At 38.1% G+C, this 13562-nt stretch overlaps 2 protein-coding genes across 3 annotated transcripts in view; both read left to right on the plus strand.

Annotated features, from left to right (window-relative positions):
- Positions 1–3531, plus strand: part of frem1a (Fras1 related extracellular matrix 1a) — a 41574-nt gene extending 38043 nt beyond the window's left edge. Inside the window, exons 35-37 of one of the 2 annotated variants that reach the window (XM_031874276.1) lie at positions 464–579; positions 731–816; positions 943–3531. In XM_031874276.1, coding sequence (XP_031730136.1) covers positions 464–579; positions 731–816; positions 943–1145 — 405 coding nt within the window. In that variant the 3' untranslated portion in view covers positions 1146–3531. The remainder of the gene's footprint in view (positions 1–463; positions 580–730; positions 817–942) is intronic. The other variant, XM_031874277.1, reaches the window with a different exon arrangement.
- Positions 3532–3662: 131 nt separating this feature from the next.
- Positions 3663–10937, plus strand: LOC116398192 (leucine-rich repeat-containing protein 72). The gene is made up of 5 exons (XM_031874278.1): positions 3663–4052; positions 6155–6351; positions 7665–7856; positions 9192–9269; positions 10748–10937. Exons 1-5 carry the CDS (start codon positions 4038–4040, stop codon positions 10935–10937), a joined length of 672 nt encoding a protein of 223 aa, XP_031730138.1. The 5' UTR covers positions 3663–4037.
- Positions 10938–13562: the final 2625 nt, after the last annotated feature.

The following is a 13562-nucleotide window of genomic DNA, read 5'->3' on the forward strand; positions in this document are numbered from 1 at the left end:
TTTGCTGAGATCGCAAAGTAAATTGCTGAGAAAGTTTCTTTATTTGCCATTGTAGACCAATTACTATGATATGAAGCCAATGATTATGATATTGTGATGTTTTGTCTTGCTTTCAGTTGGAGAAAAAATCCTTTCTGACATAGTTAAATAAATGTCAGAAATGTAGTTTTAAGGGTCTCAGATCATCCGGACTGACAGTATATATAGAATTGGGTGTCGTCTGCATAGTGATGAAAGGACAATAGTGTCCTTTTGAATGATGCCTGTAAATGTTAACATATAATGAGTGAAAGGTAGTAGATCTAGGATAGAACCTTGAGTATCTCCATATGGAATGTTTGTAGACGCTACATTATTCTTTTTCCTTGACAAAACGTTGATTGACCTCTGAAATAAGTACTTAAAAACAATTATCAAATCATTGACATTCACCTACAAATGTCTGCCTCTTTCTGAATCACAGATGGTGAGTGCTCAGATGTGTCCTCAGGGCTGGACCTTTCATGGTGGCCACTGTTACTCCCTTAGCACTGAGCACAAAGTCACATGGAGCACAGCTAACAGGGCCTGCAGAGAGAGGTACAATTTAACATGGAGCTTGTACACATTCTTTGTGTCAAAAGACAAACACACAGACAAATTGAGGCACAAAGCATGCTACTGATTAGTTGTCTGTCATGCATTAAAACTATATAATATGAATTATATGCACTATGTCAATTGATTTCAGATACAAAGGCACTCTTGCAAGCGTTCTCTCTAAAGTTGAAATGGACTGGCTGTGGGACTTCAGCAGAAGAAAACCATTTTGGATAGGTGGGTATCTTTGAATCATTTGTTGCAACACCATTCTGTTTTGTTTTTTCATCATTAAATACATTTTTACATGGTAGAGTACAACTTATTCACGCTAATGAATGTATTTTTCTCCTACTGTTGAAGGCCTGAATGACAGGGATGGACGAGGACGCTGGGAATGGGCGAGTGGTGAGCCTGTTAGCTACACTAATTGGAGAAAGACGCCCCCCCGGTCCAAAATGAAGGGAAACAAAAAGTGCGTCCTTGTGTGGAGAAGGGCAAAGTGGCAAATCAGCGACTGCAATACGAGTAGGGGTCATCGCTTCATCTGTTCAATAAAAACTTGATTTCAACAGTGTTTACAGCATCACAGCCATGAGCCACTGTGTTGTTTCAGAAGGAGGAAGGACTGATCCTCGGGACATTTAAACTGCAATACCAGACAACTTTCCAATAAGTATCAAAGGGAACTTTGCTGGAACTGTTTATATCATTTATAACTATTGAAAAATATTGTTTCTAAAAAGTAACCTGCGACACTAAGTGACATTTTTTAAACTGCATTTATTCTAATTAACCACTGAAAGTATTTCTTACAGAAGCTCTGAGAGGCAATGAGCAAAAAATCTGGTGATCCATTTTATAATTCTGATCAAAACCTTTTTTCTCTCCTGTGTGTATGATTTAACAGCAGGTGAAAAAAATAATGGGTCAGATCAGTCTCATTATTAATGAATGCCCATAAAGGGGTATTAACTAATGTATTTTGTGATTTATATATAGATGACTCTCCATAAAAATATTTTTCAATACACAAAAATAGTTCAAATCCACATGTATAAAGTAAGATTCACAAATATATTTCTGACACACAAACAAATATTTATTGATTTAGCTAGCATCCCACTGGTTCCAGTACAAAAAGCCAATAGGATATTTCGATTGGATTTGGGATTTTTGCTAAGGGTATAAACGAACCCCACCACTCGCATGAGCACAAGTCTACACAACAAGGCTGTGAAGGTGGACTAGTTGGCATGATGATGTTTTGTACTCTCATTTAGCCACTTGTTAGCAACCGCCTTTTTAAGACACTTAAAAGCTTCAAAATTCACAAGAGGGGTATCTACTGACGTAATTCATATTGTAGAAGAAAACGTTAAATTATCTTTAGCTTGTGTAAATCACAGATCTTATGTCAGACATCTGTCAATAGACCCATTCAAAAAAAAACATTGAATTGAGACAAAGGAACCGGAAGTAAAATCATTTCCTGGTTTAAGGACTTATCCCTGCACCATCCAATATCCTTGTGGGGTCATGCTCATGTGATTGGTTGAAAATGGAGGAGGCATCTGATTGGTTACAGAATAATCCCTGTTGAAAATAAGGCATTTGTGAATCAAGCAGCATCATCGGAGTCTCAAAAGCCCCACAAACTAATGCAGTGAAGTTCACTCATGACAAGCAGTTTGTAAATGCAAGTTCAAAAGTTTTTGTATTAATGTAATGACAACCAAATATGTTTTTGATAACAATTTAAAATCCTTTTAAATATATATATTTGTGGACTTCTAATACATTTATTTAAAAAGAAATTGTGACTTGTTTTTATATGTAGAATTTGTCAACAATCATATATAATGATAACTGTTGTGTGTGCAACAACAAATATTTTTGTGGAGAGATTTATATATAAATCACAAAATGCATTTGTGAATCCCTCTTTGAGCATTCAATACTATTGAGACTGATCTGACCCCATAAAAGAAGGTTTTGCCATGATAATCTATCAAAATTCCTAAAATCTGTGAAACAAAGTCACTTTTTTCTATCTGTGAAAAAATTATCCTGGTAAAATCTTTTTCCACTTGTTTGACAGATTAAAAAAAAAGAAAGATTCTCCTGGCAATAACTGTTTCAATTATTCTTTAGTCATAAACACAGGACAGAAAACAACTTAGACTTAGGAAATGGACCATCGATTGTTTTTCTCACTTGCCTATCTGGGCTGCCGTAGAATATATGTAAAGCTCAAAAGAGACTTTTAAAAAAGGTATGTAGTGTATTTTACTTATTTCAGACAGAACCAAGGCTGTATTACCAACAGGGTGTCCTGATTCACTGTTGGTTCGTGGTAGAGATAAATTCTTAAATCTGCTTGTTGATATTGTTTATTATTTTCTACAGCTCCTGCAACATTCATTATAAGGCACCCTGTGTCCGAATCTTGTTTTACAGCTTTTATTGTTTGATCTGCATTATCATGTGCTTGCATTGTGCATATTCTAAATTCATTTGTGTTTAATCAGATTACTGCAACCTAATTGCTATAGTCTTCCAGCAGAGGAGTACTTCTTGGTTTCCGTGTCTACAGGCAAAATATAATGAAAATGCCATGTGTAAACTGCTACGTGTTCTCGATGGGATGCTGGGGGTGGATGGGAACACACACAATGCACAGACAGCGGTGGTGTTGGTGGGGAGGATGGGGGGGCATTGGGGCCCACCAGCGAATATTTGCCAGGGGAACTCATAAAAAGATAAGCCGGCCATGGACAGAACATCTGCATCCACTTTGTTGAAGTGCTCATTGAGAAGTCTGTTTCAACATATTTCTATGAAGATTAGAACGCTTCATTTCTTCAAAGATCTCTTCAAGCCTCATTATTTCCATTCATAAACATGTTTATTTGTTACTGTAAATGGAAAAAAGCACCAACATTGTTTTCAAAATAAAAAATAAAATCATAGTTGATTTGTGTAAATTAAGCTCTAATGGAATATTTTGTTCACTTATTTTTTCATTTATAGAATGTGTTGAATTCAATTAAGAAAGGTCTCATTTAAGATTTTGTAGAAATGATCTTACAGTATCTCCTCGAAGAATGAAATCAGTGTTTGTGTAATCATCTGTGATGTGTCATGTGTGTGTGAACATCTACTCCAAAATGTCCCCCTATTATAGAGAAAATGTAATTTTTCATTCCAATAATATGCCATTGTCTATGATTAGCAATCTATCTGTTATTGCGTACAGTAAAACTTTATTTCATATATATATATACTATATCTTCTCTGTTTATAAGCCGTGTTGTTGTGAAGATCTGGACCACAAGGTTCAGCAGCAATGTGATTATCCCCATCATGTGATCTACAGCCGGGGGTATGAAAGAGGGCCTTTTATATGAGCTGAAAGCATTTCTCAGAGCTTTGCATGGACTGAAAAGATCGACCAGATGCTCTTCAGCTCGGTAAGTCCTGCTAAAACTGTCTATAATGCATCTAGATTCTTATTTAAGGGTTTCACAAAGTAGCAGGACAACCTGAAATATGTGTGCAGTTTACGATCAGTGCCAACATGTTGTTATGGTGTGTATACTACTGTAAATCATAAAACATGTTATTTGCAAAACCTTTGATAGTAGCATTTAGAACAGCAGTAAGTTTTGAGAGTGTTTAATGGAATAGAGTACTTTGCTGCCAGGTAACATGTTAAGTGAACTATCAGTACTTACCTCACAGTCATGTGCCAGCATGGGCTATGAAAAGACAATTTAATACCAAAAACATTCCTGCTTTGAATGATATGAACCCTAATATCTCTCTCAGCGACTATACTTACATAATATAATCCATAATATGTTTTAGAGTAAAGAGGCTTTCAGGTGACATAACACACCCTGTGGCTGCAGTTTTCAGGTCAACATATTTTGGCCTTAGTGGCTGTTATAAGCTCATTTTACTTCTGTGCTGTTTTAATGAAGCATTTCAGTTTTTTTTTTTGTCTTTATCATTTCTGATATATCTGAGCATTTTGTGTTAAGACGATGTCACTATGTCAGCCGGCGAACCATAGACCATCACACTAGTGTCTCTAAAAACAATATATGACTTGTATTCTGGTTAAAGTATCCAGGTTATTGTTACATGTGCCAGCTAACAGTTTCATTCAAAATGTCTTTTGTTTATTTTGTAATCTTTGAAATGGTAATTGATTATTAAAAAATAGAGCGTATTGACTTTCTTTTAGAGAGATGATTGATATCAATCTCATGTCTGTGTGTTAAGTATTATGTCACTGTGTTCTGACGTTTTCTGGGGAGGACCCTGGTGGGTGTTTTAGAGCAAACACCTTTCTTTTTATAGGTTCTTCCACTTTTTCTTTACATCATTTTTCAGAGCAAAGGCTGCCTGAGTCTGAACAATCATTTATCACCACTGTTATCTCTCTCCAATCGACTGCTTCTTCTTATTTGTCTCTATAGGTTGTACTGCTTGTTCTCGTGCTGGCTCTACAGCTCTATTCATCTCTTTTTTCTCTTTGATCCTCCGTAACGTTGCTGCAAATTACAAATTATTTGCTACAAATTGTCAAGACAGGGGGAGATTGCTAACACCATGTAGCAACCTGCGCTGCTAGGCAATAGGCATAGTCGTATGGGCATGCAGATAAACGCGCACCACTAAAACCAGGTATAGTTAAGACTAGGATTAAGTTTGGTTGGTGCAACCGATGTTTCTAAAGAGTGGTCTTAAAGAAGACCGACTTAGCAGTTAGGACCAGGCGTAGTAAGGATCAGGTGGTGCCACCGGCTTCTGAAGTCTGGACGTTGTTAGCCTAGCTTAGCATTAAGACTGACCAAAGCTTAAAATACGCCAATACCAACACATCTAGAGTTCACTAATCAATATGTTGTGTCTAATTTTTTTAATTTGCCCAAAAATACTAATTGAAATGTAAAATCAACATATATGGGTTTAGAGGATTTGTGGTTGGAGCAGTGACTGTACACCGCTTCATAGAGTCTTGTCCTTACAGTGGATATGTGCAGGCCACTCTGGGCGGATTAATACACTGTTGTTCATCAAGAACTAGCTAGCTGGAGCTTGGGACAGAGCCACATTTCAAGTATCACGTAATGTGAATGTGATGTGTTTGTTACAAATTGAAGAAAGACACATAAAAAGTGTGTTTTTCTACTTTAATTGCATCAACACTACAGCAATACTTTTCAGATGATCTCAGTGTTACTTTCTCCAGATCGCAATGTAATGTGGACCCAATCCTCCCATTAGTCTCTATTAGAACGCATACGTGTCTTTAGACTACAAAATGTGTGGTGTCATTCTTCCAGGGGTAAATTGTAAATGGAGTATATACTATAGCCTGGAGAATGAAATGTGTCATGTGTCATTTCTACTCAGCTGAAACTCAAACATCATTTCTTTCTGACTCGTCAGACTCTGTTCTGAGTTATTCATATCTATTAACAGTTTATTGTTGTGCTTTTTATTAAAGATTTTGATCATGACATAATCATCTGACTTCTCTCCTCATCTCCATCAACACAAGGGAAGAGGAGCAGCTGAGTTGTTGTTTTTTGTCATGGATCATCCCACCTCCGGCCAACACAGCCAACCCAGCCACACCTCAAGCTTTCAGTGGCTTTCTTTTGCTTACCAGAGTCTAACAGAAATCCCCTATGAAACCATTCTGCAACAGACAGACTCACTGGAGGTGCTGGACCTGAGTTACAACCTGCTGGATGAGTATCCTTCACTTAATAACCAGAAGTTTAAAGACCAAACGACTACTCCGTGATCCAGTGTTTGTTATTTCCTGGTCTTGTTTGTGGAGTTTTTCCTTATCTGAAACAACGGTCAAGGGAATGTCATTAGTTTTGCAGGTATTAATTTGGTAATACGTATTGGACAAATAAATATTGTAGAGTTATTACAATTTATCTTGAAGGGAACATATATGTGTGAAACATGAAAAGAAATGAAAAGAAGCATGGATGTACAGAAAATACAGCGTTGGAGGCAGCACCCCCGTTCATTCCTATGAAAGTTGCTCAGTGGCACATGAAGGGAAAAAAAGTTTGACTTCCAAGGATTAGTTTATGTTGAAAAAACAACTTGGCAAATTGCTGAACTCAAGGCTTCAACACTTCTCATTTACAGTCTATGACAAGCACTATTCAAGTATTTGTAATGGGAAGTTGATGCCTAAATTTTTTTTTTGATGATTTACAGTTTCTCTTTCTCAATGTAAGTCTATAGGGAAAAGTATTTTTGGGCCCAATGGCATCACGTGAAATTGGATTTCCACCGTTTGCCACTATATAAAATTTGCTTCAAAGACGGACACTCTTCCTGGAGGTTAGATGGTTGAAGGCAACTTTTTGTTTCCGGTTTGCAATCTCCACTTCTTCAACACAGGAATCACTGGTGGATTACAGCCATGTGTAGCCTAAAGCAAACTACACGTTGTAGTTTATTTGCTTCAAACCAGTTATTGGAAACGCCCCTAATTGGCATTTGACATTTCAAAAGTTTGTTTAAAATTTGCCTAACAGTTGAATGGAAGTCAGGGGATCAACAAATTAGTAGGTTTCATCTTTTAGGGATAATTATTATTTATTATTGACAAGATATTTCAGTATTAGTCAAACTGGTTGACCAACTGACGTTGCCATCTCTAAAGCAATTCCTCGACATGGCTAAAGACACACATGAAATCTTACCATGTAGGATGAAACTGAAAGGTACAGTGTTTGTGCGGGACCAAGAGGTGGAGCTAATGGTATTTATTTTGTCTGAGCTGACAAATGGAAGTTATAGAAAGATATCAGATAAGTTTATAAATCCAAAAGCTGTTCAGGGTGTTGCTAGTTGTGTGCGTGAACTTCTTGTTGAAGTCATAGTTTAGCCCCCTCTATATTTCTGCAACAACATATTACAGGAAACAACATATTGTTAGTAAATATTAAATCAATCACACAGATATACATTCAATGTTTATTTCCTCAGAGACTTACAAACCTGAGCAGTTTGAGTTTGCTGTGTTGTCCTTCATTCAGTCCTTATTGGAACCCGGCTCTGCTGGGCCAGCTGGAGAAGCTCAGCACTCTGATCCTGGACTGCAACAACTACACATCTCACATCAAGTTCCCCTACATGCCCAGTGTCACCACAGTGTGCATCAACAAGAACAAGATCAACAATCTGCCTGTGTTTGTGGAAGAAATCCGACGGAAGTTCCCAAACATAAAGTGAGCCTTGGATTGAGCTATTACCAGTGGCGGGCCGTGCATTTTATACCTGGGCCTTCACTGCTGTCCTGCAGCGGAAACACAGCTACGGTTATTATTTGTTTCGTGTCAAAATGAAGCCAACACCTATAGATAGAGTGCGTCTCCTCTCTGCTCTGACTGCAGCTGGGACTGCTGCGCGAGGCGTCTGTGTGTGCTTTGGGGCGGCGGAGGGGATCACGGCAGCTCCCGCTGCTCGTTCACGACAGTGCAGAACGTACGCGCTTTCACGAGTCAAAACACCACAAAAGTCTCCAACAACACCAGAACAAGTCGCTAGATTTGTCACTAGTAGCTTTTGACAAAAAAAGTCGCCATGAGGGTTTGGAAAGTTGCTAGATTTAGCGAGAGAGTCGCCAAGTTGGCAACACTGGCTAAATGTGTCCCCAGAGCAACATTGGACCTAACAATAGTTCCTATCACATATAAAACCAAACAAAAATCCATCTTCATAAAAACAAGTTGTACAAATAATAATATATAAACAAGCATATAAAGCTACTGCAGATGTAAAAACAAAAGCAGTTCACTTACCAGAGCTGCTGTTCACTATTTAAAGACAAAGTCCATCCTCCTTTCTTTGTTAACAAAGAGTTTAATCTCATGGTTGTTCAGTACATCCGTGTGTTTTACTTCCAGTAAGAAGTCCTTCTCGATTCATGGACGCCAGTGAAGACAGTCGAGCCTCCCCAGTTGTATTTCTTGAATACGTTTTAATGCATTTGAGGCTGAAAATGTCTGCTCAGCAGAGGCAGCAGATATTGGGATTGTCACCGCCCAACATGTCAGGCTAGCCCACTGACCAATCACGTACTTGTAGGCCAGCAAGCAGGCTCTGACACGTCAAAGAATACGCCCAACATGTCAAACTAAAGATCTGATTGGTTGAAGACTATGACAATCAACAATATCGTCCCCATTCACTTAAACTGCACATGGATGCACTTGTGAGTCTGCAGGCCTCGGGCCTCTGTTCTTACCTAGAGACACAGAGGTGAGATCTGATTGGATAAAAGCTCTCCTTAAAACAAGCTGCACTGGAAGCAGAGCAACTGAGGAAGACAGGAGCTGTGCAATGAGAAAATAAGATAATGGGAAAAATATTTTTATAAATTATAAAACATGTAGTGTATTTAAGAAAAATGATTAAATTATAAAATAGCTATAACTTTGTGATTCTGTTTAGGCCAGCAGAGAAGGCCTTGCTGGCCCTGATGGCCCACCACTGGATTAGTATGTTAGTGCATATAAACATGATATTTATTCTTTATGCTGCTATGTTCCTTTCCAACATAGGATCCTCAGTATGATGAACAACGGGGCAGCCCCTAGCTATTTCAATGGAGGAAGTCTGACTCAGTACGAAGACTACAGGTGAGAAACGACATCCTTTTCACTACCTGATCCAGTTTGCACAGATGTGTTCTATTTAACACAAATCAAAACCCTCTATGCACTCTTTATATTCTTTCTTTATAAAAAATAATCTTCCAGGTTTTCACTTGGTTTGGACTTGTGCCGTCTGATATTAAAAGTTCTGATGAAGAATAAAGTATTTATTAACAATCCTTCTGCTATTTTATTTATAGTTTAGGGAAGCCAAAATAGGATAACCAATCATATCACACGACAACACAACATACATACACACACACACATATATATATATATATATATATATATATATATATATATATCATACAGTACAACGATATACAATTCCAACATAGAAAACCAACAGAATACAGAAAACAGGGTACAGAATATTGTAAAAGAAAAAAAGTCCCCCAATGCTCAATATTAACTGTTCAGATCCAGTTAATTAGTATTATCTACTTGGTTAACGGGCAAACCAGTGATAATGTGTATCATTTTAGAATATATAATGTCCATTTTTGTTCAAAACTAATGGACAAACGGACATGGATCTTTATCTCACCAGTGAACAATGCTACAACAGATGCATCAGTTGGCCCAAAGTGTCAGGGGCCCCCCTGACCGTCACCAAATAAATGTTACTTAAGGAGACATGTACCAACAAAGAAAAGATTCAAACTGACTACAAAGAAACATAACTACAAAGAGCAAAAGGGCAAAAATGCGAGACTCAAAATTACTTCAAAGAGACTCGAAATGTCTTCAAAGAGACACAAAATTACTACAAAGAGACTCAAAATGACTTCAAAGAGACACAAAATTACCACAAAGAGACTCGAAATGTCTTCAAAGAGACACAAAATTACTACAAAGACACTCAAAATGACTTCAAAGAGACACAAAATTACTACAAAGAGACTCGAAATGTCTTCAAAGAGACACAAAATTACTACAAAGAGACTCGAAATGTCTTCAAAGAGACACAAAATTACCACAAAGAGACTCAAAGTGATTACAAAGACACTCAAAACGACTAAAAAGAGACACAAAATGACACAAAAATTACCACAAAGCAACTCAAAACAACTACATAGAGACTCAAAATGACTACAAAGAGACATAAAATCACTACAAAGAGACAACTGTAAAGAGACTCAAAACAACAACAAAAAGAAGCTAAACTATAAAGACTATCTATCTTTATCTTTTGTAGGAGAGGTGGTGGGGCCTTTTGCATGTCTGTGCCCAGTTCCCCATGGTCTCATAATCAGCCCATGAATGTACCTTTCAAGTCATAACCATACAAGCAGAAAGTCTTCTTTAATATACACACTGTAACAAAAGCCCTGTGCATAGTCTTTATTAAAACGTGTGTAACGTAATCAGACCCAATTGGGTTGTGCAAACGTTTACACTCATGTAACGTTCCCACTCTCTGTTTATTGTTGAATTTATCCTGACCTTTGTCTCCTTAGACAGTATGTCATCAGTCAGATCCCAGGCCTAGAGATTCTGGATGACACTGAGGTCATGGAGAAGGAGAGAGTCCAGGCTAAAAAAACCTACAGACTGCAGCAGAGCAGTCACAGCAGCAGAAAGAAGGAGGACTCATCAAAGAAACACACACACGTGCAGAAAAAGCCAAATACTGTAACAAGACAATAGGATATACCACATTTTTGAACACGGTGCTTAAAATCATACCTTTAATGCTGCATTGTCAACATTATGATACACTGTTTCTTAATATATACAGTATAGTATAGTATATATACACGTTTATATTCAAATCAAACACCATGTCTTATACTGTACTGTCAAATAAAAAAAGGAAACATTCTAGTTATGTTTTGTGCATCGTTTTTGACACCTTAACCACATTTCATTCTGTGGTGTGGTCTACAAATCTGTGGATTTCAACAGTGTTTCGTCATTTAAGTTAAAGCTGCAACAGGCACAAATTGAACTATCTGTCATTAAATATTCTGATGGTATTTGTTTGTGGACAGATAAGACAATCCAAGATGAAGTTGGAGCAGTCTAGTTTTCAGCCCACATATCTCCGTTTCCCTGGGTGGGACGCTGAGGGGGATTGGAGCTGTAGCTGCATGTTTTGTAAGTGTCATCGTTGATGCCTCCACTAGGGGGAGCCACAGTCAAACAGAAAGCACCAGTGGTTGCTACGTTTTGTTTGTCTCAGCATTTCCAGCCATTGTATTGGCACAATACTCAATTTTGAGTTTGTGAAATAATGTTGAGAAATAATGGTTAGCAATATGACATGATTAGCATAGCAAGTTTTGCTAACTAATATCATAAATGCATCACAGAGAGTGGCAGCTGGCCTCCCTGTCCTTGCCATGCCACCAACGTCTGCTGACATTTACATTGAAAACAGTTGAAGCGGAGGTTGCAACCTCTAGCTGTCTGAGAGCTTTTATTCCAGCAACTTATTTTTCACTTCCACAAAATTGGGATTATTGAGAAAGACAGATTCAAAAAAAGAATAAAGAATTAAAGTGAATAAATATTAGCTGGTGCTATTACATATGTTTTAGGACAAAGTGATTTTGTTGGTCACAAACGTATATAAGCACTTTCAGTTCTACAATATACAACAAAAAACATCCATTCAGTTTTATATCATCAGCATGCTGGTCAGTTTGCCTCATGCTGTGTCTGTAGACCGTGTGAGCAGATGATTAAGGTGTTTTCCACCAGGGCCTGCAGGTCAAGTCTATTCACTTCATTTGCACTGCAGAGACCAGCTGACTGTGGCTGCCAGGCTCAGGACTGTCTATAGCTTATTCTTCCTGTGGTACAGAGCAGTTTCTTAAACCTCTTCAGGCTTCTTCACACTGTTGGCAGCTGTCACTACGGATTAACTGGTTACTTTGCTGTGTAGCCAAATGGCATTCATGCATTACCTGGCAACCTGGTACTTCACTGGTCTGGATAAAGGTGTCAGTTAACTGGTTGAATTTTGAAGGAATTCATTACTCACAAATCCTGTAAAAAAAACAGCAACGGCTTACTTATTGGAGTCCAACAGTTTTTATTAGTTTGGACTTTCCACTTCCTGTGTTAACTTTAAGATAGTATAAGAAGCCTAAGAAGAATACGTTAGAAACCCTCGGGGAACCACAGCAGTTAGATAAAACAGGCTAACTCTCTTGTGAAATGTTGCCACATTGTTCCACACATCGTTTCCCTGTTGACACATGCTGACTTTTATTCACATGCTTTGTTTTGTCAGAAAACCATTTTCTACTCGGTTCTTTGTAATGTCAGTGTTTTCATAGCAATCCTCTTTGTAATTGTATCTGAGTTCCTTCCTCCGCTTGTGCAGGACTCCCTGCTTTGGTACTGGATGTTCTTTCATTGCCCCCTTCGTCTGTGTTTAAATGCATCTCTCCGAATCGCCCGGTGTAGAGCAGGTTTTTTCTGTGAGCAGTGTTTCCAAGAGGATGCCAAGCATGAGCACTGGTGTGCCAAACTGGCCGGTTACATGGAGCGTGAGGCCCAGCTGGCAGAGCTGCTGTTCAGCTGTGCAGCAGGGAGACGGACCTGTAATATAACCTTCAATGTGTGCCACTACAGAAAGCTGGGACTATTTCATGTCACAGCAACAAGACTCTTTGTCGTCATAGTGAGGTTGCCAGGTTTAGTACTGCTATGCCTGTAAAGGGACCAACAACAACACCTGTGCTCACAGACCAGATCTGGCAACCTATACATAACCAACCAAATACAGTTGTTTATGTTGTGAAATGTGTACATGCAAAGAATCGAAGGGTCACGTCAGCTGCAGTTCCTACTGTGGCCACTGCACCAAACTTACCATGAATATCTTGCTGCAAACTCCACTGTTAAATTAACCTGTGAGGGACTCGGTAACCACTTATTTTCATTTGCCAACCAGAAGCTGTTATTACATTTACCTGACAAAGAAATGTTACTGGTTATGTTCAGATTTGACTCACAAAATATAACAACTCAAATATGATTCATTATTAATTCATTAACTATCCAGCATCATATTAGAATGTAAAGCTCCACCTTGAACAGAGTGATGTACATTTAAGTACATTATGCTTATAATGCCTCTCTTTCACTCTTCACTTGAAGTAAACATGTGAATGCAGAACTTTCACTGTGTGGTAATAATAGTTTTACTATTATTAGTTAATAATTTTACTACAGAGCTTTTTTCCTCTAACACTGCCAATACCAACATTCCCAGTTAGAGTATAAGGGTGAAACGGAAAGCAAGGCAGCGATATCTTGGAA

The sequence above is a fragment of the Anarrhichthys ocellatus genome, unplaced genomic scaffold (genome assembly GCF_004355925.1).
Source record: "Anarrhichthys ocellatus isolate YVR2014 unplaced genomic scaffold, GSC_Weel_1.0 scaffold79, whole genome shotgun sequence".
Taxonomy (NCBI): domain Eukaryota; kingdom Metazoa; phylum Chordata; class Actinopteri; order Perciformes; family Anarhichadidae; genus Anarrhichthys; species Anarrhichthys ocellatus.